Genomic DNA, 25,012 nt, shown 5'->3' with positions numbered 1-25,012 from the left:
AATATATTGAATTGGTCAAGAATAAAATTTTCTTTTTATTACTCATTAAAACTTTTTAAAATTTCTTAAAATATATTCTGATAAAATAAACTGATAAATTAAATTGATTAAAATAAACTGATCAAAATGTTTGTCAAAAGCAAATAAAATAAGATAGGCATAAAACAAATGAACAAGATATCTAAAACTTACAGTAACTTGCACTTGTAAAATAAATACACACAAAAATCTAGTTTTGTTACAATCCAATAAATCATATGCAGAAAAGAAAATTTGTATTTTTGATTGCTTATTTTAAAAAACAAGGATATCACTTCAGATATTCTTTTACCTTTTTACTGTGCACATGGTAGCAATTTTCAATCATTTCCATAACTAGTCAAATGCTCAAATTGTGGAGAAAAAATGAGACCAAATTTTTTTTCACCAAGGACTTCCAGAAACCAACCAAAGGTACTACATACTTAGTAGTATCTGATTGTTTCAAGCAGATACTATTTGTATTCACTACAGCACAACTTCTCTTGTCACATCCATCATGTAGCCATGCACCTGTCTGTCTGTTCTGTTGTGCACATCCATCATGTAGCCATGCACCATGTATGTCGCACCTTAAGGATGAAGCATGTGATCCAGATATACCATAATTCAAGAATATCCTCTTTCATGCACTTTATCCTTAGTCCATTGAATATGCTACGTTTTTACCTTCATCAGAAGAAAATAAAAATGTAGCATATTCAATGGATCAAGAAACATGTCAGATTGAAAAAAATAACTTTATTTTTCTAACAAGTCACAAAATTTAAATCTGCATAGCTCAAATGGCAAAGCACATATTAAGAAACAGTAAGCTGAACAATTCCATTCTGATCGTGTAGAGTTACATGGGAGGCATCCTATATAGATTATTTCATATATCTTGATCAGGCAATGTGTTGTACTCAGTTATGGGTCTTGAACTTTATAGAAGTTGAAGAGCCTCTTTATAGTAATGCACAGTTATCTTGTCACACATTCAACAAACAATATGTTCCCTTTACTAAGTAAATAAACTGATTCCAGCTATTGTGCAATTTTACAACCTGAACAAGATTTATGAAACAAGCTATAAGTCAGAATGTTTAGGACTATTTCTTACAAAGAATTTGACTAACTACATTTTGTGAAAGGTTCAGCGAGTGCACAAGTATATAACAATATTTTTGAGTCACATGTACTGTCTGTTTCTGATCATTTGGAGAGACTGGTGAGTGTATCTTTCAAGATCAGTGCTCCACAGTTTAAGTAGAAAGTACCAATAAATTTTTCCTATACATACTTCAGTATCTTTCTCCTCCAGTACAAATGGTTCTAGAGAACAGAAAATCCAGCATTGAGTTGCAGTTTTAAATAGTTGTCAGGAAAGTTAAGCATGTGGCAGCACGTTAAGATCATTTATTTAAAAAAATTTTTATATTGTTTATTATTATAAAATGGCAAAAAACTTCATTTTGAGGGTAATGATGAATTTCATAAAAAAAAATTATAAATGCTAATAACAAGTAAAATCTTTATTAAGTCCAATCCCACTTGAGATATGACACACAACCCCTCCATCTCCACATCCCCTTGACCTTTAACCATCAAAATTTGATAGTACAGTATAAATTCCCCTAACACACAAACCTCCTTACAAAATTTCAGAAATTTTCAGCAAAAGATATCAGAGTTACTAAGCTTCAAAGAGGGTGAACAAAATTGCGCCCCTCTCCCACAAACAAACAAAATCCCCAACTTTTTTTTTTGCATTTCCTGATATTTCAAGGTCTGAGGCCAAAAATAATCCCCAAAATTTCTACATTTCTGAACTCTGGAGACCTTCTTGACAAGATACATATAACAGCCAAGAAAGTGTAAAAAAATTAAAAAACACTTATTAGAATTCCCTGAGCACATTCAAAAATAAGGGTTATGGCAAAAAAGCCCCTAAAGATGAGCGTATCAGGCTTGAAAGTACTCAAGCAATAATTTAGTATTNTATATGCTATATTTTTTATTTAATATTCTTCTTACAAAAATTAGAAATATAAAATAATAACTTTTTTAAACTAAATATTAAAAGTTTTATGCATTACCTCTCTATTTAAATCTAAATGTGAGAAATCTCCTCTTATCTTATCTTTAACAACCAAACGATCCACAGTAAATGAAATTTCTCTTTTATCTCGAATAATTGATACATCATGCCATAAGTAATCATCTAAAAGACTTCCCACAGACATGCTTGTTGGAATTCCTCCACCTAATTTAAATATTTTGATATTAATTGTATTTTGTTAAACATTACTGTGATTACTTTTATATTTTTTAATTTCCTTTTAATTTGTTTTAAAAATCATAATATATAGTATACAATTAAATAGTTATATAAATATTAAAATACAAAATCAAAATTTAAGAGAGACTTATAAAGCAAAATAGAGTAAAAAACAAAATTTTATGAAAATAAAGATCTATTTGTTCTCTGTTCATATTTCAAAACAAGAGAAGTGAGCATACACTCTTAGTATCCCAGTTTAAAAGTATGACACCAATTAGCTAAACTCAAAAACATTCAATGAATGCTTTTGCAGGCTACATGGTGGATAGGTTGTAATACATTTTATTTTAGCAATAATTAAGTTGCCATGTTGTATTAAATTTAATAATTAGAATAAATGAATTATCGTGACAGAAAATGAATAACAAAGTGGGACTTCTGATAAAAATGTTTAAAATATTCATTTTTAAGCATTAACTCAAAAAATTTCGTATTTTATTTTAAAATATTTAGATATATATCATCGTGTTGCATGCCTTTTATCAACTCTAATAATAAAAACGTTAGAAACAAAAAAACCGAAACATCGGTTTTTTTGTTTCTAATGTTATTAGAGACATAGATAGCATAGCTGTTTATTGCCAATAGGTTTAGCATATTATAAAACATGCATAGTGGCATAGTGTGAACTTGCTTTATTAAATCAAATTACTGTTTAAAAAACATTAGGCAAAAATCTATTTTATTAAGGTCACCAAAAATTAAAAAATTATTTAATAATAATTTAAATTATATATGAATGTTATTTAATTAATAAAAAATAGATTTATATACTGCAGAGTTTATAAAAATTAAAATTAATTGATAATGACATCATCTTTAGTTTTGATTCTGTTAGTAAAATGGCATAAAATTTTGCTGTAGTATTTTGTTTTGTTTATAAACATGGTAAAACAATTTTAGTTTTTTAAACATATATAATTATTCTAATCAACAAGATTCACTTTACAGCAATAAAAAAAAAAGGCAAAAGTTTAAATTAATTAAATTAAATTAAAACTAACTAGCATTATAATTAGCAAGACAAGTTTTAAGTATCAAGACAACAGACTTTAGAATCATCATTGATAATGAACGGTTAAAGTTCATTTCTGAATGAAGACTATAGATATATTATAATTGTAAATTTACTGATCATTGTGTTATTTATAATTTGAATAGTACACTGTAAATTTATTAACACATTTATAACTGCATCAGTTATCAAAATAATGAAGACATTATTTGCCATAAAAATTTCCTTAAATATTTTTAGTAGTAGGAAGTATTACAAGGTGGCAACATTAATTCTCCTCAACCAATAATAGTATACAATGTAGAAATCCATTCTATTTTGTAGATGAGGTTTTCTATTATGAAATAATCTAATTTAATGTGTTCTTTCCCCAATAATAAAAAACTTCTGCTGTCATGGCAATTGACTAATCAGGTAAGGCTACAGCATATCTTCAAAAATATATTCAAATTACAAACACACTTCTGATAAAATTCTATTTGGAATTCTCTTGTGTCAAATTGTTCAAGCAAGAAATTCTTATTTCTTGTCCTTAGTACCGATTTATTATTATTGATTTTTCTTTATAAATGTTAATTATTTTAGCTTATTCTATTTCTTTCCTGCGTAACATCCACAGCCTATAAACAAAGTGTTTACATCCTGTCACTTTGCTGTGACAATATGTTTATGAATGAAAAGTTAGTAGCATAACTGAAACAATTGTTTTTTTTTTTTTAAATTCCATCAAATATATAGTGAATTTTAAAAACAGAAATAAATACAGACATTTAAACAGCAGAATTTAAATGACAGCACATTACAAGAGCTGAATCAAATGACTGGGTTGTCCCCAAAACTGATAGGTATACTATTCAAGGCATGGGAAAAATATTACATAAAAAATTTTTTTAGTTCGAAATAGGAATCAGATGGGGACTAGTGTCCAGTTCAAATTAAGAAGAAATTTGAATTATAAGAGTTCAAATTAACAAGAGTCTACTGGATTTATAGAAAAATAATTGTTAAGTATTTCAAAAATTATTTCTTGAAATTTTAAATTATTCTCTCAAAATCAATTGAATTGCACTTGATCATTTCATTCTGGTTTAAGATATAAAACTACAGTTGACCCCCCTATAACACTGTTGATTTTTCCGTTTTATATGAATTCCATGTTGTACGAGTCACTTAGATTTTACAAATATGTGAGCCGTTCACAGCCCGGCACATGTATTTGTAAAATCTAAGTGACTCATACAACATGGAATTCATATAAAATGGAAAAATCAACAGTGTTATGGGGGGGTCGACTGTATATGCCAAAATTAGTTTTTGTCAAGAATGAAAAACTCAAGACCAATAAAATTAAAGACTAAAAAAATCTAAAAATAAACCCATTCATGAATCACAGAAATTATATATATCAGCAATTTTGATTTCAAAATTATAAAATTAAATAAGCTATTCTATCAAATTGAATTAGCTACTTACCTAAATCAATATTTAACAACAGCTGATTATCAATCAATTGTAAAGCAAGAATATCTCCTTGAGTTCCTCTGCTATATAAAATCACTCCTCCCATGTGATTGGTACGAAATCTGAATTGAATTTTGTCTTTTTGTGACATTACTGGATATCTCTTAAGATCCTTAACGATATAACTATTTCCATCAAAATTAACAGTGTGGGACACTAGTAAAAAAATGTATTTATTAAAAATTTGCAAAATATTGCATAAGTTCAATAAGTTAACTAAATAATAAATGTTAATACCATAAAGACATCCATATAATTCTATTCTCATAGAAATACGATCTCGCCACCTGGTAGGATTTATACGAATCCATCGTGCAATAATTGGGGTATCAAAATAATTTGTATGAACACTATCACCATCAGTGTTTCCTTTAAAAAGCTAAAATAAATATTCAATACATTAAAATCTTAACAAGGTCAGCATATTTTTTTCATAATACAACAAAAACTAAAATTTCATTACTAATAGAATTTTAAATACAGAAATTGATCTATTGTTTGATTAAATTTTTGACAAAAATAAATAATTTTCAATAAGTTAGCATGTATTTACTCAGTGTAACTTTTTGAAAATATCATACTTCAGCTTTCTATTAACCAACATTTTCTTTTTAATAAATTGTTTATACAATTTATATAACAAAATATACTCTTTATATTGTTTATTTATATAGTTTAAAATACTTAAAATTTATAAAATCATTCGCATAAACATGTATACCAACCAAATAGGAAATAATCACATTTATCCATGATACAAATTCACTTTTCATAAAAAGTACTTTCACTTTTGAAATGTGTATATACTAACAGAATATTAAAATTTAATGGTTAAATATCTACAATAAAATGACATCAATTTATACAATGACAATAAATAAAATGTCACTTTCTTTAGATAATTAGTCTTTTAATTACAAATCTTAGAAATTTTATATTTTAGGTGTCACAAGACTGCTAAAATACAAAGAATGTTTTTGTACTTAAAGTATACTTTATACATAATTTCTATTTAAAATAGTCATTTTTGAATTTAATTTGTTCTGTTTGACTGCCTGAAGACACTTTTGATAAATGAATCTTATAACTATTCATCTGTTAACAATTTTATACTACGAGTTACAACTCAAAAACTAACATTTTACAGACCATCTTCAATATTTAAATTTTTGTTATATTTAATAGTAATATTCATAACTAATTGATCAAGTTTTTCATTGATTTATGTACAGTCAAATCTAATAAAAAATTCAATGTAATTACTGTAACTTCTCCAAACAGCATGCACCAGAATATTGCAAAACTTCCTCAGAACGTGCAATTCTGTAGAAGTGCTACAATACTGCTATATAAATCATACCACTAAAATTTCCATGGAAAATAACTTACTGGTAGATAGTTTAGACAAATTTATCTTAGACTTTGTTTTTGTTTCTTTCATTTTAAATCTGTGAGGAATCTATTGTAAACAAATTTATAATTTAAGTGATACAAGATCAGAATATTTGAGATAAAATTATCTAGACTGACAGTATTGAAAATAATAAATGGTATCAAAAAACGACAAAATTTTCTGTTTCGTTTTTATTTTCTAATTATTAAATAATATTAATTTAATTAATTAAATAATCAACTTAAATTAATCCTGGGAACTTTCTGAAAAAAACAAAAACAAATCACTATTTGTTAAGTCATCATTGCAAATTTCACTTTTTTTTTTTTTTTTTGCAGGAAGTAGACATGCAAAGTCACAATTGTTACTTTGACCACATTTGAACTTTTCCCCCTTTTTAACACTGAAATAATATGTAGAAACATTTGCATCTCAAATATTCTAGTTTAAAGCAATTTTGGCTTTATGAAATTTGTTTCTGAAAATTACTTATTTTGAAAAACTTAATTATATAATTTCATTTACAATAATATACCTTTCTTCATGATATGCTAAATACGGTCCTTAGTTAAATGTTTTTGGAAAATGCCAAATTTGTGAAAATTTTTATGAATTTTTGCTTTGTTTGAGACCTCATACTTTCCTAAGGGTAAACACTTTCATTTTTTTTCTAATAAATTTTTGAATTCATGGAAATGCAACATTGCAATTTCAAATGAAAGAAAAGCAAAGCAGAAATGTTTTTATCAATTATCTTTATTTTTCAAAAATTAAAATAGCAATTTTATAAAAAAAATCAAATAAAAATGAGGAGAACTTAACTTCTTTTTTTGCCTTTAGTATTACCTTGGCAATGCTGCTATTGTGGTAACATGTGGTATGCAAATCATTACACAACAGAAGCTAGGAGGAGATGGAAGAGCAATTACAAGTAACGTCATTGTTTTCTTTATTGAAATTTTTTATTTCAAAAGAAAAGCTAATTTTGAAAATTCTCAAATGCTTTTTCATATTTTTAGGATTTAAATAACTCTGGAATGTAACACATTTGAATTACCATTCAGTTTATTAGGGAAGGCACATGTCTTCACTAAAACAAACAACTTTTACTTCCTACAAAACTTCATTGTAAAAAGGCATATAAAAAAATTAAAATGTAAACAAATGAGTAAAATGTTACAATTTTATGGAAAATTTTGTTTCTGCAAAATAAAAAAAGTGTCTAAATCTAGTTCCAGTCAAATCAAATATATTGAATTGGTCAAGAATAAAAATTTTCTTTTTATTACTCATTAAAATTTTTAAAAAATTTCTTAAAATATATTCTGATAAAATAAACTGATCAAAATCTTTGTCAAAAGCAAATAAAATAAAATAGGCATAAAACAAATGAACAAGATATCTAAAACTTACAGTAACTTGCACTTGTAAAATAAATACACACAAAAATCTAGTTTTGTTACAATCCAATAAATCATATGCAGAAATGAAAATTTGTATTTTTGATTGCTTATTTTAAAAAACAAGGATATCACTTCAGATATTCTTTTTCCTTTTTACTGTGCACATGGTAGCAATTTTCAATCATTTCCATAACTAGTCAAATGCTCCAATTGTGGAGAAAAAGTGAGACCAAATTTTTTTTCACCAAGGACTTCCGGAAACCAATCAAAGGTACTACATACTTAGTAGTATCTGATTGTTTCAAGCAGATACTATTTGTATTCACTACAGCACAACTTCTCTTGTCACATCCATCATGTAGCCATGCGCCATGGTATGTCGCACCTTAAGGATGAAGCATGTGATCCAGAGATACCATAATTAAAGAATATCCTCTTTCATGCACTTTATTCTTAGTCCATTGAATATGCTACATTTTTACCTTCATCAGAAGAAAATAAAAATGTAGCATATTCAATGGATCAAGAAACATGTCAGATTGAAAAAAATAACTTTATTTTTCTAACAAGTCACAAAATTTAAATCTGCATAGCTCAAATGGCAAAGCACATATTAAGAAACAGTAAGCTGAACAATTCCATTCTGATCGTGTAGAGTTACATGGGAGGCATCCTATATAGATTATTTCATATATCTTGATCAGGCAATGTGTTGTACTCAGTTATGGGTCTTAAACTTTATAAAAGTTGAAGAGCCTCTTTATAGTAATGCACAGTTATCTTGTCACACATTCAACAAACAATATGTTCCCTTTACTAAGTAAATAAACTGATTCCAGCTATTGTGCAATTTTACAACCTGAACAAGATTTATGAAACAAGCTATAAGTCAGAATGTTTAGGACTATTTCTTACAAAGAATTTGACTAACTACATTTTGTGAAAGGTTCAGTGAGTGCACAAGTATATAACAATATTTTTGAGTCACATCTACTGTCTGTTTCTGATCATTTGGAGAGACTGGTGAGTGTATCTTTCAAGATCAGTGCTCCACAGTTTAAGTAGAAAGTACCAATAAATTTTTCCTATACATACTTCAGTATCTTTCTCCTCCAGTACAAATGGTTCTAGAGAACAGAAAATCCAGCATTGAGTTGCAGTTTTAAATAGTTGTCAGGAAAGTTAAGCATGTGGCAGCACGTTAAGATCATTTATTTAAAAAAATTTTTATATTGTTTATTATTATAAAATGGCAAAAAACTTCATTTTGAGGGTAATGATGAATTTCATAAAAAATTATAAATGCTAATAACAAGTAAAATCTTTATTAAGTCCAACCCCACTTGAGATATGACACACAACCTCCCCCTCTATCTCCACATCCCCTTGACCTTTAACCATCAAAATTTGATAGTACAGTATAAATTCCTCTAACACACAAACCTCCTTACAAAATTTCAGAAATTTTCAGCATAAGATATCAGAGTTATTAAGCTTCAAAGAGGGTGAACAAAATTGTGTCCCTCTCACACAAACAAACAAAATCCCCAACTTTTTTTTTGCATTTCTTGACATTTCAAGGTCTGAGGCCAAAAATAATCCCCAAAATTTCTACATTTCTGAACTCTGGGGACCTTCTTGAAAAGATACATAAAACAGCCAAGTGTAAAAATTTAAAAAAACATTTATTAGAATTCCCTGAGCACATTTAAAATAAGGGTTATGACAAAAAAGCCCCTGAAGATGAGTGTATCAGGCTTGAAAGTACTCAAGCAATAATTTAGTATTGTTATTTTTCTAATGTTATTGTCTATAAAAGTAAGAAATTAAATTTCTTAACAGCATATTAATTAATTAAAACAGCCACATGGGCAAAAAACAGCCTAGTTCTAAACCTTAAATAGAAAAAAAAGAAGGCAAATGGGCAGTGCTGTGCAGATAAGAAACTTCACAGACATTGCCAATTACAAGAACTCATAAATCTCTGGTGACACAATATGTCTGTAGATTACATCAGAAGTTTCTTTGTTCATGTCTCAGCATTATTATAAAACCATCAAGGCAAGGAGAGAACCAATAAAATATTAAAAACAACATTCTTATTAAAAATAATGCATTTGTACAAGGTTTATAGTATTAATAACTGTAACTACTTGCAAGATTTACTGTACTGTTTGTCATTATCCATTTCCAAGTACAAAATCTTCCTTCTTTAGGACTAATTTTTCTGTGAAATATTCTCAATTTATCTAAGTAAAACCTCCATTTAAAATTCAGTGGAGTAAGTTCAAGTAACTTCTATTAGGTAATTTAACTGTGCATGTATGAATGCACAGAGTTTTGTCATCCATAAACATGAAGTAAGATAATATGTATTATTCTATTTCCTTGAATTAGATGATGTATCCATATTTAGTGTTTAGTGTTGTTTAACCTATTACACCTATGGGTTTAAGGCCAAACAGTAGTAGTAGATTTAACGACACTTCCTAAAAAACGTCTCACCTTATGTGTATTTGGTTTGTTTTAATGTACGTATCTTAGGTGTAGTGTTGTTTGCCAATGTTGCATTGTTTTTCAAGAAATGTAATGGGTGTTTGATATATTTTGGGTAGATGTAGTGGAATGCTATGAAATGCTTTCCTGTAATCTATTTATGCCACATTTAGGGTTTCTATGTGTTTGTTTTCTTGTCATAGAATAATTGAATCTACAGACAATTGTTCTTTGCATCCCATGTGGTTTCTGTAAGTCTTTTATTGTTTTGTAAAAATGTTTAATTGTTCCATATAATAGTATTGTGTATTTTATTTGTGATGTGTAAGTATTTTATAATGTAGAAAAACATGTAATTGATATCTATTGTAAAAGGTTTCTGCTATTGTCATTTTTGAGTTTCATATATGATGCTCTGTAAGAAATTTTGACACATCTTATAGGTTGTGTGTGTAAAATGTTTGGCTAATTTCTGATGCAGTGATGTAAATTTTTTGTACCAGAAACTGTGAATGTTGTCATCAAGTGTCTTCTCTAACTGTAGATTGTGTTGCTTTTGTGTTTTTATTTTAATAGAAAGCATAATGTGTGTCTTGTACATGTTTTCTTCTTTCTCTTTAATCCAACTTGCTTTGTTTTTGTGATACTGGATTAAACTAAACAGCAGACCAGTTTGTAAGATTTTTTCTGTTGGCATACAATTGTGTTATGACTGTGTGGTGGATTGCTATAGAGCTGTCTGTGTAAGTTTGAAAATACTATAATTTATTTTCTATTTTGTTGTATTCACAGCACATAAGTTTTGTAGATATGAGTTTTTATGACTTGTCAGCTAGCTTTTGTTTGTGTGTGTCAATATACTGTATTTCTTTACATGTATGTTGTTCACACTGTGTGTATATTTTAATTATCCTAAATATTTTCCTAATCTCTTTCATTAACTTGGGTATTATGTTGTTTTTAGTGTATTGAGTCAGCCTGCTTAATTGTTATGCCTAATTAGCAGTTAAGCCCAGCATTGCCCAGGCAAAAAATAACACCAAAGGTTAAGATTATTAGATTATTTCATACTCCTAACATTTCTATTATATTATATTATAGTATTTGATTTATATAACTATGAACATTATCTTACATAAGGGTTTATCACACCAAGTGCCCAATCTAATGCATCTTAAAAATTCTTTAAATTGTATACAGTAGAGAAATAAAGAATTTTTAAAATGTGTTAGGTTGAATACTTAATGTGATAAACCCTTACATAAGATAATCTTTGTTATATTAAAGCATTTGATTTATATAACTGCAAACATTAAAAAGAAAACCATATAAAAAGTTTAATCATTTTAGTCTACCATTGTCATGTTTATCGCAATGCTCAGATGATATGAAATGGCACATTATCAATGGTCAAGTAGACAGGAATTGAAAATTTTTCTAATGTTAACTTTAAGAAACTGTACAATTCACAGTTGAATATCAAATGGTAATCTGCCAATAAATCAAATTTTGTGAATAACAGACCAAATATTTAAACTTGGCACCCTTGAAAACTACTTAAAACATATTTTGTGCTCACCAGTACCTTGTATTATGTAATTTTCTGACTCAAATGCCACAACATAGCTGGTCCAATAGAAAGAAAGGACTGTTGTGGAAGGGAATTGAAGTAATTCAACCAAAAGTAGTCATTTATCTCCTCCTTGAAGAGAGGATGATCAACAACTAGTAATTAATATTGGTCTACTGTTAATATTTGAAAAGTGATCTGTGTCGGATAGGATGTGATGGCCCTGCATGTGATTGAAATTGCTAACCTTAACAATCAAAAGATGTCATATAAAACTTACTTAAATAAAAAAATCTTGTAAAAATGCAAGAATAATTGTTTTTATGTTCTAATAAAGTGTTTATATTTTTGCAACAGATTTTATAAACTGTGTGAAGTATGTCCTCATAAATATCGCATTTATAGAAAAATTATTAGAATTAGTTTAATTTATTTGGTTACAGTAATGCAACACTTGAGAGATCTGCCAAGGAGGATGCATCCCAGAAAAACTTGTATAAAAATGGTCCCTATTTAGGTGTTACTAATGTAAAGAAAACCCAGAAAATTCCACGTGGCCAGCCCACTGGTCATGTCCAAACCCACAACCAACTACCAGTGTTCAGCAGTTTTATCCACTCAGCTACTGGAAGGCACTTATTAGAATTAAGATAGTACTGTTAAGAAATGAAAAAACCTGAGTTGCTAAATGTGGAAAATTAAATGCTTATAGACTATTTACAGGGTAACACTTTCAATTCCATGCAAACAAGTGCTTTGTGCTACTTGTCACAGTAATTAGCATTGTAGCAGTAATTAAGTGAATATAATATATATTTTTAAAATTATATCCACTTTAAGAATTATATTTAATTATTATTTTCTTAGATTTTTTGCCAATTAGATGTCACTACAAGTAAACCAAGCAAATCTAATACAGATAAAAATTAATTTATATATAGAAATCCAATCTATATTTTGGGGTGATATTCATGACATTATCTAAGTTAGAAGTATGTTAACGTAAATGTTGAGGTTTCTTAGCAATTGGTTGAATAGCCTAGGTATGCATAGCAAACAAACATTGTCATATATATAGAGAAATGTTATGTACGTATTTCTAGTCTTCTTTTCTGGGTAAGTCTATGATTTGTCTGAGTTTTGAATGTGTCTGTTATAGTTTAGGGCCATTTTATGTTACACAACTGCAATAACTATACCACAATAAATTAATGTATGTATGTGTGAAAATGTTGAGTCTGGATGAAAGTATTTTAGTAATATGTGTGTATTTAGATAGTATAAGATTTTCCCTACTTGTTTTGGTAGATATATTTTGGGTATTTTTTGTGTGTGAAGTCAATTAAATTGTTTATATTTAGTGAGAGTTTCTTAAAATAAATTCACGTGTGTTAATTAATTCTGTGTCTGTAGTGTCATTGGTTGCAATTGTTGTTTGTTTTTACTAGTGTATGCCATACTATATACTGTACATTTCCACTAGCAACTGCTATATTGTCAGTGAACTGATTTTCTGTCTGATCTACTGTTTGTGTTCTGGAACTTGCTGCTGTTTGATATGTTTGAATGTTGTTTGTATGATGAGGGAGTTATGTATTATTGTTATTTTCAGGTTAACAACTCTTCTGCTCTATAAAAGTAAGATGGGAATATTTCTGTGTAAATTTGTCATCTACTGTCTGTCTATATGCTGTCATATCTATTTCCAGTTTTATAATGTTGCAGTACATATGATGAATTAATTCAGTCATGAGTTGCATGAACTTCATTTATTGGCATGATTTTTCCAACCTTAATTGTCAGTGGCTATGTTGCCAATAAATCATTTTGGCTGAGTTAGTGTCCATTGTCCATTAAGAATGAATGAGGTGGTGAATGTGTTTGCAATACAAAACCATACTTGTTCTAGCACTGTATTTGCCACTGGTGGCAAAGGAAGAATTTGACAGATTTTTGATTTAGAGCATCCACTGGAATGGTGACATAACCATGCCCCAGAACACAGACTAAATCCATCCACATCATCTACGGAGAAGTAATTACTTGAACACCAACACCATATTCAAAGTGAACACTATACATCAAATTATTCTGACATTATATACTTTTTTCAAATAACTTATGAAACTACCACAGGGACAATATGAACAAAGTAAGAAGACAATGGCTGACAGCAGTGCAATCCAAATTTCTCCATACACCTCTGGAGATCCTGCCTTAAGGTTTTCCATATGCAAAAGAACCTTCTTCTTGGACACACCAATGGCAATCAGAGAGCACTACCAAGTATAATTACATAGTCATCACTTTACAGCCAGAAGCAGCTTTGATAATTTGCAACGAAATAACTGATCCCAAAAGAATAAACCTGTAAAGCAAATTAAAAACAAAATTAATCAAACAGTCAATAGGATTATCCTCCAGGCAAATTTGGAAATTACTAGCCTGTAGACATATAAGGGAAAAATGCCTGTTGGAGATATTGAGTTAAAATATAGGCCCAATTATCACGTCTCTTACAAACAACTAATGAAGTTATTCCTACAGCAATTGTCTTCATCTACATAAATCATTTTGACAGCAGTAATACCATTCATGCTATAGAAAGCAGTCTAAATACCTTGTATACAGGTTAACAACACTCATTAATAAATACAGTAGAGCGTCATTTNTTTATACAATTTATATAACAAAATATACTCTTTATATTGTTTATTTATATAGTTTAAAATACTTAAAATTTATAAAATCATTCGCATAAACATGTATACCAACCAAATAGGAAATAATCACATTTATCCATGATACAAATTCACTTTTCATAAAAAGTACTTTCACTTTTGAAATGTGTATATACTAACAGAATATTAAAATTTAATGGTTAAATATCTACAATAAAATGACATCAATTTATACAATGACAATAAATAAAATGTCACTTTCTTTAGATAATTAGTCTTTTAATTACAAATCTTAGAAATTTTATATTTTAGGTGTCACAAGACTGCTAAAATACAAAGAATGTTTTTGTACTTAAAGTATACTTTATACATAATTTCTATTTAAAATAGTCATTTTTGAATTTAATTTGTTCTGTTTGACTGCCTGAAGACACTTTTGATAAATGAATCTTATAACTATTCATCTGTTAACAATTTTATACTACGAGTTACAACTCAAAAACTAACATTTACAGACCATCTTCAATATTTAAATTTTTGTTATATTTAATAGTAATATTCATAACTAATTGATCAAGTTTTTCATTGATTTATGTACAGTCAAATCTAATAAAAAATTCAATGTAATTACTGTAACTTCTCCAAACAGCATGCACCAGAATATTGCAAAACTTCCTCAGAACGTGCAATTCTGTAGAAGTGCTACAATACTGCTATATAAATCATACCACTAAAATTTCCATGGAAAATAACTTACTGGTAGATAGTTTAGACAAATTTATCTTAGACTTTGTTTTTGTTTCTTTCATTTTAAATCTGTGAGGAATCTATTGTAAACAAATTTATAATTTAAGTGATACAAGATCAGAATATTTGAGATAAAATTATCTAGACTGACAGTATTGAAAATAATAAATGGTATCAAAAAACGACAAAATTTTCTGTTTCGTTTTTATTTTCTAATTATTAAATAATATTAATTTAATTAATTAAATAATCAACTTAAATTAATCCTGGGAACTTTCTGAAAAAAACAAAAACAAATCACTATTTGTTAAGTCATCATTGCAAATTTCACTTTTTTTTTTTTTTTTTGCAGGAAGTAGACATGCAAAGTCACAATTGTTACTTTGACCACATTTGAACTTTTCCCCCTTTTTAACACTGAAATAATATGTAGAAACATTTGCATCTCAAATATTCTAGTTTAAAGCAATTTTGGCTTTATGAAATTTGTTTCTGAAAATTACTTATTTTGAAAAACTTAATTATATAATTTCATTTACAATAATATACCTTTCTTCATGATATGCTAAATACGGTCCTTAGTTAAATGTTTTTGGAAAATGCCAAATTTGTGAAAATTTTTATGAATTTTTGCTTTGTTTGAGACCTCACACTTTCCTAAGGGTAAACACTTTCATTTTTTTTCTAATAAATTTTTGAATTCATGGAAATGCAACATTGCAATTTCAAATGAAAGAAAAGCAAAGCAGAAATGTTTTTATCAATTATCTTTATTTTTCAAAAATTAAAATAGCAATTTTATAAAAAAAATCAAATAAAAATGAGGAGAACTTAACTTCTTTTTTTGCCTTTAGTATTACCTTGGCAATGCTGCTATTGTGGTAACATGTGGTATGCAAATCATTACACAACAGAAGCTAGGAGGAGATGGAAGAGCAATTACAAGTAACGTCATTGTTTTCTTTATTGAAATTTTTTATTTCAAAAGAAAAGCTAATTTTGAAAATTCTCAAATGCTTTTTCATATTTTTAGGATTTAAATAACTCTGGAATGTAACACATTTGAATTACCATTCAGTTTATTAGGGAAGGCACATGTCTTCACTAAAACAAACAACTTTTACTTCCTACAAAACTTCATTGTAAAAAGGCATATAAAAAAATTAAAATGTAAACAAATGAGTAAAATGTTACAATTTTATGGAAAATTTTGTTTCTGAAAAATAAAAAAAGTGTCTAAATCTAGTTCCAGTCGCCACGGTTACTTTTTAAAAAACGTGTAGTTTTTGTTAGGCTTAATGCTGGCGAAAATTTAAATTTGCGGACTGGAATTCTTTCGGATGATTGACTTTTGGAAAATCGACGCTCTACTGTATATTTATTTTGTTTCTGAAAAATAAAAAAAAATAATTCCGGATGATAAAATAGCCACGGTTACTTTTTAAAAAATGTGTAGTTTTTGTTAGGCTTAATGCCAACAAAATTCAACATGACAACACAGGCAATGGAGAAGAATTTCATCAAATAGATGAAGTTTAGAATGAATTTATTTTTTTTTTGTTTTACTATTATTTTAGTTAGTCATATATATTTGTTTCGTATTAACAAATATATTGTATAATTTTGTATGATTTTTTTTGTATGTTTCTCCCCGCATCATGGTTGTACCAGTATGCTAAATAAATAAAATAAATATTAAATAATATAAAAATTGAATTTGAATAATCAAGAATTTACACAAATTATTAATTTGTAAGTAACTAATTATAAAATACTACTAATAGTCTTCAAATAATGATTGAACTGATAATAGCTGTATTAACTGTTAATATTTTAAACAAATTGTGACACATGTAATTTAAAAAACTGCAATGCCTACAAAAAGAAAATAATGGAGAAAGTATAAATATTTATTTTTAAACATCTAAAATAAATAACTTACTTGAGTAACTACTAAACAGCATTCTGCTCCTTGTCCTGCAGTAATATAAGAATCCAGAATATATTGTGGTATCTAATAAAAATTATGTAAATGTTATTTATTTAATTATTATAATTTTATAATTGGTATAACTAATAATAGTAATTTTTATTACTATTAAATTTTATTAAAATGAAACTTGTCTACTTATATAACAAAGATGATTCTCTTATATAAATTATTTATAGGTTTTGTATATAGTCAGATATTTGATTTGTCATAAATAATAAGAAGACAGACTTGTTTTATCTCATCTCCAATATTCTACAGACCTTTTTAATAGTTTTTGGTAAAAATAATGTTTTCAATATAAAAAATAATATTTTAAAATAAGTTTAAAAAACACATCTAGCAAAAATATTTTTGTACAAACACTGTATATAAATTATAAATAAATAAATCCACTAAGAAAACTATATCTTCATATTAAATTTGAATCATCATTCCCTACAAAGAAGCTTATCATTAATTATTTGTTACAAGTATAATGAAGTTAAATTCTTTTATTGGAATTGTTATTCTTTGGACATTCAGATACTTACATTAAAAAATATATGTATTTAAATGAATATCAAATGAAAAAATTATTTCATAAAAATATGATATGATTATCTATTATTATAATTGCCAACATTTTCCAACATCTTGTTGAATTCGGGAATGGAATTCTAATGAATTTAAAATATTTCTATCAGACATTCCGTTTTGATGATGTTGCCCCAGTGTCCTGGCCAGTTTGTCATTTTGTCCCAATTATTTGATAAAATTTGAAAAGTGCCAAATATATAAGAAGTAAAAATAGTGCAGCCTTGAGTAAAATAGCAATTTGGCAATTATCCTCTGTTACACTCACTGTTGCCAATCTAAATATTTTGTATCTAGATCTAAGTATTTTTAATGTCATCTAGATATTTTTCTCCAAAATTTATAGCATATGACCTAATGAATTTAGATGTTTTATTTTGTCATTCATATATTTCTTCACAGAATTTATATTAGCACATAGCCTATGAAATCCAGATATTTTTATTTCATTTTTTTAGATATTTTGTTTCAATTAGAGTTCAAATTGCTGGTCGGCATTTGCGATTATTTGTATATTAAATTCATTTAATCTCTAAAGTGCCAAAAAGAAACCATGTGTTTACTGATGATTAAAAAAGTCTGTGATCATATTGACGAAGTGAAATATGAACTGTGCTTTTCAGAATTTTCAGTAACTCATGGTGGGCATCAAACATTAAAAATCACTTGAAACATACGAAACATAAGGCAAGAAATAGGAACTTCCTCAAATGTATTGTCATATTTTAAATGTATCAATTTAAGTGACAAAGTTCACACTAGTGATAAATATTAATAACTTCTTAATAATATAATAATAATAACTGAACTATCTTAATAATAAGATAGTTCAGTTATTAAAAATTGCTTTTAACTCGTTGTTTTGTTAACAACTACTTTATTTAGTGTTTTCAATCATAGGTACTTATCCTAGTAGNAACCAATAAAATATTAAAAACAACATTCTTATTAAAAATAATGCATTTGTACAAGGTTTATAGTATTAATAACTGTAATTACTTGCAAGATTTACTGTACTGTTTGTCATTATCCATTTCCAAGTACAAAATCTTCCTTCTTTAGGACTCATTTTTCTGTGAAATATTCTCAATTTATCTAGGTAAAACCTCCATTTAAAATTCAGTGGAGTAAGTGTAAGTAACTTCTATTAGGTAATTTAACTGTGCATGTATGAATGCACAGAGTTTTGTCATCCATAAACATGAAGTAAGATAATATGTATTATTCTATTTCCTTGAATTAGATGATGTATCCATATTTAGTGTTGTTTAGTGTATTATGCCTATGGATTTAAGGCCAAACAGCAGTAGTAGATTTAACGACACTTCCTAGAAAATGTCTCACCTTATGTGTATTTGGTTTGCTTTAATGTTAATCTTAGGTGTAGTGTTGTTTGCCAATGTTGCATTGTTTTTCAAGAAATGTAATGGGTGTTTGATATATTTTGGGTAGATGTAGTGGAATGCTATGAAATGCTTTCCTGTAATCTATTTATGCCACATTTAGGGTTTCTATGTGTTTGTTTTCTTGTCATAGAATAATTGAATCTACAGACAATTGTTCTTTGCATCCCATGTGGTTTCTGTAAGTCTTTTATTGTTTTGTAAAAATGTTTAATTGTTCCATATAATAGTATTGTGTATTTTATTTGTGATGTGTAAGTATTTTATAATGTAGAAAAACATGTAATTGATATCTATTGTAAAAGGTTTCTGCTATTGTTATTTTTGAGTTTCATATATTTGTAAGAAATTTTGACACATCTTATAGGTTGTGTGTGTAAAATGTTTGGCTAATTTCTGATGCAGTGATGTAAATTTTTTGTACCAGAAACTGTGAATGTTGTCATCAAGTGTCTTCTCTAACTGTAGATTGTGTTGCTTTTGTGTTTTTATTTTAATAGAAAGCATAATGTGTGTCTTGTACATGTTTTCTTCTTTCTCTTTAATCCAACTTGCTTTGTTTTTGTGATACTGGATTAAACCAAAGAGCAGACCAGTTTGTAAGATTTTTTCTGTTGGCATACAATTGTGTTATGACTGTGTGGTGGATTGCTATAGAGCTGTCTGTGTAAGTTTGAAAATACCATAATTTATTTTCTATTTTGTTGTATTCACAGCACATAAATTTTGTAGATATGAGTTTTTATGACTTGTCAGCTAGCTTTTGTTTGTGTGTGTCAATATACTGTATTTCTTTACATGTATGTTGTTCGCACTGTGTGTATATTTTAATTATCCTAAATATTTTCCTAATCTCTTTCATTAACTTGGGTATTATGTTGTTTTTAGTGTATTGAGTCAGCCTGCTTAATTGTTATGCCTAATTAGCAGTTAAGCCCAGCATTGCCCAGGCAAAAAATAACACCAAAGGTTAAGATTATTAGATTATTTCATACTCCTAACATTTCTATTATATTATATTATAGTATTTGATTTATATAACTATGAACATTATCTTACATAAGGGTTTATCACACCAAGTGCCCAATCTAATGCATCTTAAAAATTCTTTAAATTGTATACAGTAGAGAAATAAAGAATTTTTAAAATGTGTTAGGTTGAATACTTAATGTGATAAACCCTTACATAAGATAATCTTTGTTATATTAAAGCATTTGATTTATATAACTGCAAACATTAAAAAGAAAACCATATAAAAAGTTTAATCATTTTAGTCTACCATTGTCATGTTTATCGCAATGCTCAGATGATATGAAATGGCACATTATCAATGGTCAAGTAGACAGGAATTGAAAATTTTTCTAATGTTAACTTTAAGAAACTGTACAATTCACAGTTGAATATCAAATGGTAATCTGCCAATAAATCAAATTTTGTGAATAACAGACCAAATATTTAAACTTGGCACCCTCGAAAACTACTTAAAACATATTTTGTGCTCACCAGTACCTTGTATTATGTAATTTTCTGACTCAAATGCCACAACATAGCTGGTCCAATAGAAAGAAAGGACTGTTGTGGAAGGGAATTGAAGTAATTCAACCAAAAGTAGTCATTTATCTCCTCCTTGAAGAGAGGATGATCAACAACTAGTAATTAATATTGGTCTACTGTTAATATTTGAAAAGTGATCTGTGTCGGATAGGATGTGATGGCCCTGCATGTGATTGAAATTGCTAACCTTAACAATCAAAAGATGTCATATAAAACTTACTTAAATAAAAAAATCTTGTAAAAATGCAAGAATAATTGTTTTTATGTTCTAATAAAGTGTTTATATTTTTGCAACAGATTTTATAAACTGTGTGAAGTATGTCCTCATAAATATCGCATTTATAGAAAAATTATTAGAATTAGTTTAATTTATTTGGTTACAGTAATGCAACACTTGAGAGATCTGCCAAGGAGGATGCATCCCAGAAAAACTTGTATAAAAATGGTCCCTATTTAGGTGTTACTAATGTAAAGAAAACCCAGAAAATTCCACGTGGCCAGCCCACTGGTCATGTCCAAACCCACAACCAACTACCAGTGTTCAGCAGTTTTATCCACTCAGCTACTGGAAGGCACTTATTAGAATTAAGATAGTACTGTTAAGAAATGAAAAAACCTGAGTTGCTAAATGTGGAAAATTAAATGCTTATAGACTATTTACAGGGTAACACTTTCAATTCCATGCAAACAAGTGCTTTGTGCTACTTGTCACAGTAATTAGCATTGTAGCAGTAATTAAGTGAATATAATATATATTTTTAAAATTATATCCACTTTAAGAATTATATTTAATTATTATTTTCTTAAATTTTTTGCCAATTAGATGTCACTACAAGTAAACCAAGCAAATCTAATACAGATAAAAATTAATTTATATATAGAAATCCAATCAATATTTTGGGGTGATATTCATGACATTATCTAAGTTAGAAGTATGTTAACGTAAATGTTGAGGTTTCTTAGCAATTGGTTGAATAGCCTAGGTATGCATAGCAAACAAACATTGTCATATATATAGAGAAATGTTATGTACGTATTTCTAGTCTTCTTTTCTGGGTAAGTCTATGATTTGTCTGAGTTTTGAATGTGTCTGTTATAGTTTAGGGCCATTTTATGTTACACAACTGCAATAACTATACCACAATAAATTAATGTATGTATGTGTGAAAATGTTGAGTCTGGATGAAAGTATTTTAGTAATATGTGTGTATTTAGATAGTATAAGATTTTCCCTACTTGTTTTGGTAGATATATTTTGGGTATTTTTTGTGTGTGAAGTCAATTAAATTGTTTATATTTAGTGAGAGTTTCTTAAAATAAATTCACGTGTGTTAATTAATTCTGTGTCTGTAGTGTCATTGGTTGCAATTGTTGTTTGTTTTTACTAGTGTATGCCATACTATATACTGTACATTTCTACTAGCAACTGCTATATTGTCAGTGAACTGATTTTCTGTCTGATCTACTGTTTGTGTTCTGGAACTTGCTGCTGTTTGATATGTTTGAATGTTGTTTGTATGATGAGGGAGTTATGTATTATTGTTATTTTCAGGTTAACAACTCTTCTGCTCTATAAAAGTAAGATGGGAATATTTCTGTGTAAATTTGTCATCTACTGTCTGTCTATATGCTGTCATATCTATTTCCAGTTTTATAATGTTGCAGTACATATGATGAATTAATTCAGTCATGAGTTGCATGAACTTCATTTATTGGCATGATTTTTCCAACCTTAATTGTCAGTGGCTATGTTGCCAATAAATCATTTTGGCTGAGTTAGTGTCCATTGTCCATTAAGAATGAATGAGGTGGTGAATGTGTTTGCAATACAAAACCATACTTGTTCTAGCACTGTATTTGCCACTGGTGGCAAAGGAAGAATTTGACAGATTTTTGATTTAGAGCATCCACTGGAATGGTGACATAACCATGCCCCAGAACACAGACTAAATCCATCCACATCATCTACGGAGAAGTAATTACTTGAACACCAACACCATATTCAAAGTGAACACTATACATCAAATTATTCTGACATTATATACTTTTTTCAAATAACTTATGAAACTACCACAGGGACAATATGAACAAAGTAAGAAGACAATGGCTGACAGCAGTGCAATCCAAATTTCTCCATACACCTCTGGAGATCCTGCCTTAAGGTTTTCCATATGCAAAAGAACCTTCTTCTTGGACACACCAATGGCAATCAGAGAGCACTACCAAGTATAATTACATAGTCATCACTTTACAGCCAGAAGCAGCTTTGATAATTTGCAACGAAATAACTGATCCCAAAAGAATAAACCTGTAAAGCAAATTAAAAACAAAATTAATCAAACAGTCAATAGGATTATCCTCCAGGCAAATTTGGAAATTACTAGCCTGTAGACATATAAGGGAAAAATGCCTGTTGGAGATATTGAGTTAAAATATAGGCCCAATTATCACGTCTCTTACAAACAACTAATGAAGTTATTCCTACAGCAATTGTCTTCATCTACATAAATCATTTTGACAGCAGTAATACCATTCATGCTATAGAAAGCAGTCTAAATACCTTGTATACAGGTTAACAACACTCATTAATAAATACAGTAGAGCGTCATTTATCTGAATCAATTGGGGACTGGGATTGTTCGGATAACTTATTTTTCGGATAACCAACTATGTACAAAAAAAATATAATAACCTATCCCATGTTGAAATTTTTCTCCATTGCATGTTGCTTCGCATTGAATTTTCGTCGATGTTAAGCCTAATGTAAACTTTTTTAAATAATCATCGTGGCTATTGTTTTGTTAAAAATTATTTTTTTATTTTTTATAAACAAAATAAATATATTGAGAAATATAAAAACAAAAAAAAGTTATACTTTAGAAGTTAATCTAGTATCAAAAACGTTAGATTCAGCACGACACACAGTCCTCAGAAAAACACCACACACAAATGCTGCAAGCTAAAAAACACACACACAAAAAAAAATATTGGAGTAGCCTGAGATATAGCCAAAGATTGATATATGCCACAGCACTAATGAAAATTTAAATTTGCTGACTGGCATTCTTTCAGATAACTGATGTTTCGGATAACCGACGCTCTACTGTACTGGTAGAATATACAATAAACTCCCAACAACCTTTAAATAACCTTTGAATCGCTATATGTGACTGTTCATACGTTCTAAAAAAGTTTAAATCTTCAGGCACAACTGCTATTTGAATCTCAGAACTTTTAACCTGAAGAAGACTGGAAATAATGATCGAAAACATTTGTAGTAGTATTTTTAAATATTTTACTGGTTATTTAAAGATTGTTGGGCATTTATTGCACTCCAAATAGCAGATAGAACAAACGACATCAACCCAGCACAAATCAACTCCGTTAGTCTTTGTGCCCATCAGAAACAGAATTACATGAAAATTGAACAGCTGAACAAATGGAACAGACAGTTATTAATCCATTCCTGCAGCATGTCACAGAACATCACCATATGCATAGCAAATTGCAAAATAAGTTAGAAATTTGTTGGTATCATAGAATATTTGGCACCAAAGAAGGAAAATGCAGTCTCCTGAAATTTTACAAGAAAAAGAAAAAAGACATGTTCCCTGCCATCTAAATCTCATTGGGACAATCAAAAGTACAGTTCCTTATAGATACTAGATCAGACATCGTCTTATTCCTATTCCACTGTCACAAGATGGAAATAGTCTAATATGACTGTCACAAGCTAACACACTATCCATTTGAGTATACAGGTAGAAAACAATAAAAATCTCAACCTTAAAAAGAAATTCACCTGGACATTCCTAGAAGACACATTAATAATAATAGAGGCAGACTTTTTGTTTCATTTTGATCTCATACATTTGGCCTGCAACAGAAGCATTTGCATGACAAATTAATCAAATTAAACATACACTGTGAAACAGGAGTCAATTCCATTCACTCAATCAAAGTTATCCTGGGCAACATGGTTTTCATAATCTATTACACAAGTTTCCCAGCATCACCAGACCTCCACAACCCAAACAATCAATAAAACACCCCATGGTCAATTACATAGACACCATTTGCCTATCAACAAGTGCATGATCTCACTACCTAGCCCCTGATCGAATCACTAAGCAGGAAATACAGCACTTGTAGATTTGGGCACATTCACCCTTCTAACAGCAACTATGCATCCCCACTCCATATGGTAAAAAAAAAAATAATGATAGAGAATGGCAACTGATAGACTAGAGCTTTCAATGTCTAAACAAGCATTTCTCAAAGTGGGCAATAATGCCCCCTTG

The 25,012-nt window shown here is 28.5% G+C and overlaps 1 protein-coding gene across 1 annotated transcript in view; it reads right to left on the bottom strand.

Annotated features, from left to right (window-relative positions):
* Positions 1-25,012, bottom strand: part of LOC111625716 (neurexin-4-like) — a 103,057-nt gene that overhangs the window by 42,826 nt on the left and 35,219 nt on the right. The window contains exons 4-6 of the mRNA XM_023368944.1: positions 5,136-5,277; positions 4,851-5,054; positions 2,118-2,284 (exon numbers count right to left, since the gene is read on the bottom strand). Of these exons, the coding sequence (XP_023224712.1) occupies positions 2,118-2,284; positions 4,851-5,054; positions 5,136-5,277 (513 nt within the window). The remainder of the gene's footprint in view (positions 1-2,117; positions 2,285-4,850; positions 5,055-5,135; positions 5,278-25,012) is intronic.

Source organism: Centruroides sculpturatus, unplaced genomic scaffold (assembly GCF_000671375.1).
Source record: "Centruroides sculpturatus isolate CEXI.00-Female unplaced genomic scaffold, Cexi_2.0 scaffold99, whole genome shotgun sequence".
Classification (NCBI taxonomy): domain Eukaryota; kingdom Metazoa; phylum Arthropoda; class Arachnida; order Scorpiones; family Buthidae; genus Centruroides; species Centruroides sculpturatus.
This window is presented reverse-complemented; position numbering and strand designations above follow the sequence as displayed.